This window comes from Helobdella robusta (assembly GCF_000326865.2).
Source record: "Helobdella robusta unplaced genomic scaffold HELROscaffold_11, whole genome shotgun sequence".
Taxonomy (NCBI): Eukaryota; Metazoa; Annelida; class Clitellata; order Rhynchobdellida; family Glossiphoniidae; genus Helobdella; species Helobdella robusta.
In genome coordinates this window covers 3812509-3819100 of record NW_008703617.1, presented here as the reverse complement: position 1 = coordinate 3819100, position 6592 = coordinate 3812509, and the positions used below count along the sequence as shown (strand labels likewise).

The 6592-nt window shown below is 34.7% G+C and overlaps 1 protein-coding gene across 1 annotated transcript in view; it reads left to right on the top strand.

Annotated features, from left to right (window-relative positions):
* HELRODRAFT_132012 (hypothetical protein) overlaps positions 1-2757 on the top strand; it is a gene marked incomplete at both ends in the record, with an annotated part of 13480 nt that extends 10723 nt beyond the window's left edge. The window contains one exon of the mRNA XM_009012992.1: positions 2672-2757. Within this exon, the coding sequence (XP_009011240.1) occupies positions 2672-2757 (86 nt within the window). The remainder of the gene's footprint in view (positions 1-2671) is intronic.
* Positions 2758-6592: the final 3835 nt, after the last annotated feature.

Genomic DNA, 6592 nt, shown 5'->3' with positions numbered 1-6592 from the left:
ACTGATTTTTCTTTTGAGCCCTCTTTATCACTATTCACTATAATACTAACATTAACATTAGGTTTGTTGAATAACGTTTCTAATTTTGGCGTTAGTGACAGCACATCGCTTTCTTTTTTTCGTTTTTCTTTAGCAATTCTTCTGTATTCAGCTCCACTAAGTTTTTTTCTGCCATCCATATTTATTTTCTAACATGAAAACGACTAAACTAACCTACTATACAATACGATATTTTTCGCGGCGTGATTTTAAATCAAATAAGGGAAAGATTACAAATAAGAAATAAGATAAAGATTCTGCTCATAATATTTGCGTTTATATTTTAATCTTTACATAGAAAAAAAACAAACCAAAAAAATTTAAAAAAAATTAAAAATGAGTAATATAAAAAAATCAAATTTACTTTGATCCATCATCCATATTATAACAAATGCGAATAAATTTTTCAAATTTTTAAAAAATGTCTAAAATTTGCCGCCCCTAAAATTTGCCGCCCGGGGCGCTTGCCCCCTTTGCCCCCCTAGTTCCGGGCCTGTAGTTACGTATTAATAATAATTACTCAACCTCATTTATTTTATTTATTCGTTCGTTCATTCATTCATTCATTCATTTATTCATTCATCTCCATTCATTCATTCATTCATGCATTCATTCATTTTCTTATTCATTTATTTATTCATTTCATCATTCAGTAGTTTTATTATTTATTTATTTATGTACTCATACCACTTATATATATATATATATATATATATATATATGTAAGTAATGTTAATCTGATGTAATTAATGATCACATAATTAACTTAGGAGGAACTTAACCGTCTAATTAATGTTTATTTAATAGTCATCATCTATAGTATATGTATGAATTATATCTCTAGTGCGTACTACATTTTGCATATATATATACATATTTATATATATATATATATGTATATATATATATATATATATATTTGTGTTTGTAAGCGCCCTTTAAAAGATCTCAGAGGCGAACGTGTGTGCGTATGGTTGGGTGTTGGTGTTACTTTATTACTATGGGTAGGATCATGCTATTGCAAAAAATTTGTACATTCTATTATTTCCTACCAACGGTCCTCTTATAAGATAACAACTCTTCATTCATTTTATATTCACTCTCATATGGAAAGAAGTAGAAGGAGATAATAATGACTCTCGTGATCAGATCATCCTTCGCAAAGTTGCTACTGTGCAAATGTGGTGTGGCGGATTTGAAGCTAAGTAAGTTAAACTTGATAGGGTGAGGCAGTATTAATTGTGAATAACACAAAAGCTAGGAAGTAAAACTTAAACGGAATTGATGGGCAGATTTCTTTCTATGTATGAGCTTTTACCGCCTGGTAAAGCATGTAATAATTTTTGAATCTTGTAGAACAAGCTTTCGAACCAGGTCACCGCGTAATGAAAATATTGTGAGACATCTACCATCTGAGCTAACATTCGTGGATGCTTTGCAATTCAAGGCAAAAAATAAACCTTCTACATGAAACTAGTTTAAAAATAGAACATCTCTAATGAGGCAATGCATCGCCTAACTTTCTGTTACGATATGAACTCAAACCTCTTGAATTCAAGAGCATTTTTTCTCATATTTTTAATCTAAGTGGTTGTTAATATATGGGAAAATGTTTCAAATTCGTTTGCTTCCACTCAAGCAGAGGTTATAAAATACAAATGATCACCCTAAAAGTCAATACATTCATAACGCGGCACGGTTCATGCTTCCTTTCATTATTCTTCGTTTCAAACTCATGTATGACACTTGTCGTAAATTTTATACGTCTCAGATAAGTTGCTGACTTATAAAATGACAATATTTGTTGAAATTTTTTGAAACATCCAGCACACAAACATATCAACTTTCTCCTTTTATATTAGCTCAAAATAAACTTCCCACCCATTTAAACTATGTTTTTAAGAGTTGCTTACCAAGAGTTGTTTGTTTGCAAATGAAACTTTCATATCGTACCACTTCTATGTAACGCGCCAACGTCATGCATAGGATGCGTTCGAACTAGATCGGTGCTCAATAAATAACAACACAAAACATGGCGTTTCTACCATTTGAGCTAACTCGAAGACCAGATCCATTCTATAATCATCATAATTTACATTGTTTCATCATTTTTTTGTCTACAGAAAATTGTTCTTTCATTTGCTTGCTGGCACAAACAATCATTCAGTTAAGCTGCTTCATTCCTAGTCAAGTCTTGCGTGCGTATCTAAGCTGCAAGTCATCCACGTCAAGTGGTAATGTGCAGTGTATAAGTTTTGTAAGTTTCAAATGTTAAGTCATTTTCAAGGTAGAAACCATTAGTTGTGTGAATATGTTCGTGTATGTGCCGGCACGTTGGCGATTAACATGTTTAAAAATAATTAATGAATATCATTTTTTAATTAAGCTTACATCAAGATATCGTAATGTAATAAAATAAGTGTTTCATTTTCATTTATTCATTTTCATATGTACTTCTTCGTCAGCAGTTTTCGAAATACATACATACATACACACATACATACATACATACAAACAAACAAACAAACATACATACACACATACAAACAAACGCACATACAAACAAACATACATACATAAATACATACATACATACATACAAACATACATTCATACATACGCACACATCCAGGTTTCGGGTTTATAACGTTTGAATCAGAGGAATGCGTTGATAAGGTAGTCCAGGACCATTTCATACAGATCAACGGCAAGCAGGTAAGAAAGACTTCTGTACTGTTAATTACTCTGTGTTATGTTCATTCTGTATCATGTTCCAGTTTATTCTGTTTCGTTTCGTTTCGTTATAAGTTTTTTTATAAAATAATTATTGTCTGTTTTCATACTCGCTGGACTCTACAATGCTTCCGGATTATTAACATCAACTGGAATTGAACCCGGGACTTTCGGTGTGGCTTAACGACTTTTTGTCGCCATAGTAATAACATGGATTTAAATAACAAAGTTTTTTAATGAGAATGATAGTTGTTATTATTCTTCCTGAAACATCACCACTAGGTTGAAGTAAAGAAAGCCGAGCCGCGCGATATGAAGTTACTGGCAGAATCCTTTACGACGTTCACTCCCACCTACTCCCCTACCTTCAACTCCTGCCCGATCTTCATCACACCCACCGTATCCGGGCACTTCAACATCTTGCACATGCCCGCCCAGCCAATCATCGCGTCACCATCTGCAAACGCCATCAGCCTCATATCACCTCTGGGTCTGGGCCCTCCCCCCGATGGCCTGTTCCCTCAACCCACCAATGGCAGCTCCCCTCTTTCTGCTGCAGCGACTGCATGGTGCCCTGCCGGACCAGCTGGTTTGTTGTTTTATGATTGAATTGTTAACGGATGTGTTGATCGATTGATTGGTTGGTTTTTGATTGCTTGATTTGTCGTTTAGCTGATAGGTCCGTTTTGATTTGATTTGCGTCAGTCATGTTCTGCAAAAGATCCACGTCCATCATATGCTTCCTGTGTGATGCGTCCTTTAGCATGTATTGATATGCTATGTTTGGGCGTGTGGTTGAATCCTCTGAACTTTAAAAGAGTGTAATTGACCTTTTTGAACCTTTAACCTGCTAGTACATACATATAACTAATTAGGTCTTATTGTAGTATTTTTTATTAGTGACAGTTGTATTTTATCTTCGTGCGCCTTTAAAGTGATGTCTGTGCATGCATACATACATACATACATACATACATACATACATACATACATACATACATACATACATACATACATACATACATACATACATACATACATACATACATACATACATACATACATACCCAGTTATTTATTATGGACTGTTAATGTGCAATCGTTGTAAACCATACGTATATGGCGTTAGCTGACCACCGATTCAACACAGGTCTGCATCTAATGAATCCAAGCTCACCCCTGGTTCTTATTGGTTGGTTTTAACAAAATTAATTACATTACAGAGAGTTGTTATTACTATGAAATTTGTTGATAGACCACCTTGTTATTTCGTTGTACCATTATACACGTTCAGCATCAGACGGAGGTGGAGCTGGACTCGCCATGACTCCCTCTCCCAGCACAGGCATGGCGTATCATGTTTGGTCTCAGCAGCCAATGCCTGATCACATCACGTACATTACTCCGCCACTTGCCAACAACAGCAACAGCAACAACAACAACACCTTCATCACAACTGCAACCAACAACAGCATCAACATTAACAACATCCAGAATGGTGAGAGCCGGGAAAGTTGGTGCAGTTTTGTTTTGTATCATCTGTTTCTCTGTCTGTCTGTCTGTTCGTTTGTCTCTTTGTTTGGCTGCTGGATGGGTGTTTGACTGTTTGAGAAAGTTTCTTATATTTGTTCGATGTTCGTTTGTATGTTTTCATTTGCTCGTTTGGTTGATTGATGATCATCCATCCATCCATCCATCCATCCATCCATCCGCCAATCAATCTCGAAACATTCGTCGAAACAAAATGAAAAAAAACCTTACCGACGCCAGGATTTGCAGCACAGCCATCTACAATTATTACGGACGGTTGCCACGCTGATGTGCCCCTGGTCGCTACTATGTTCCATTTTGCTGATGGTTCGTCATAATTATTATTATTATTATTATTTTGAAAAGTTTGTAGTAGTGCGGCGTGTAACGAGAAAATTTTCATAAAACACCCACCTAACTCAGTTTCAAACAACGGAGCCTCGCTAAACATCAACAACACGAACAACAACAGCAACACGAACGAAAGTGGCTCCTCGAGTAGCATCAACAGCAGCAGCAGCAGCAACAACAACAACAACATCATCCACGTTCATCAACAACAACTACATCATCAACAACAGCAACAACAGCAGCAGCATGTATTAACAAACGGTATAAACTTCACACCACACCACCCGGCCCTCTTTACCGTTCAGCCCTCCTCTGTTAGAGGGCACTCATCCGCCACCGCACCTGCCGGGTTCCACCCTTATCGTAGATGATCTTATTACGTTGTAATCCGTCTCTACATACAAACACACACACACACACACATTGATATATATATTATTATTATATGTGTACGTATATATATTATATGTATTGTTTATACATATTATATAAACACATATATGAATATGCAGTATGCATATTTGTTTGCGTAACTGTTTACTTAATGGGTTACAGATACATTTAGATTTTTGTTTACAGGATTGTTTATATAATTTTTGTGTTCCTCCAGTTGAAATTATTATTGGAAATATGTAAATTTACGTTTATACATCTGATTTTATATGAAAATGTATCTCTTTGATATCTTGATATATCTGTTTGATATCTTGATATATATCTCTTTGTATGTCCATTTATATGTATCTTTTGACATGTTTATTTTTTTTCTCACAAATATGTCATATATTCATGATGCATATTTGTTTCCACTGATGTTCATAATCTGCGATGTACGTACAATTCACAATTATCAACTATGAATTATTTTTTTAAAAAAATATAGTTGTAGCCATCTGTTTGTCAGTTTGTTCATTAACTTCCGTTTCATTCCATTTTTCATTTCATTCCTTTTTTTGTCTCTCTCTCTCTCTCTCTCTCTCTCTCTCTCTCTCTCTCTCTCTCTATCTCTCTCTCTCTCTGTCTCTCTCTCTCTCTTCCATTTTTTTCTTTAAAGTATTTATTTATGCTTCACCTTTTTACGTGTTATTTTGTATCCATTTCACATAAATTAGGGTAATTATAACAGTATTTTTGACATTATGTAACCCCCATGCATATATATATTTATTTTGTTGCTTCATTCTTATTTTATTTCCATTTCAATTCCTCCTTTGTGCTTCTCACTCATTCTCATATGGTGAACAGGTATATGATATCTATTCATTTACACATACATACAAACAAACACACATACATACAAACACACACACATACATACATACACACATACATACAAACACACTTACATACACACATACATACAAACACACATACATATTCTAATAATATTACACACAGTATTGTTAACAAAATGTGTAGTATTATTTTTTATTTTACAATTTTTTTCGACAATTTCTTTTTTATTTTTCTTTTACTAAAAATTCATATTTTAAACGATAAAGCCGGTATTATTGATTTATTAATTACTATCAGTATATACTTTTTGTCCTGACCTATTCATTTTTTCTTTTTATTTCTCTCTCTCTCTCTTTTTTTCTCTTTCTCTCTCTCACTTTTTTCCTCTCTCTCTCTCTCTCTATATATATATATAATATATATATATATATATATATATATATATATATAGCGTTGGAGTTCGAGGTTGAAGGAGTGGTAGGAAGGGGTCGTCCGCGATTGGGATGGAGAGAGCAGGTGGAGAAGGACAGGGTGAAAGCGGGGTTGCGTGATACTGAGGCGAGTGACACATGTGGATGGCGTCGAGGGATATTTCGAGGGGTATATTCGGTTTCATCATAGGTAGCCAAACGGCAACCCCCGATCTCGGGAAAATGTCTAAACGTGTGTTGNTGTTGTTGTATACATATATATATATATATAT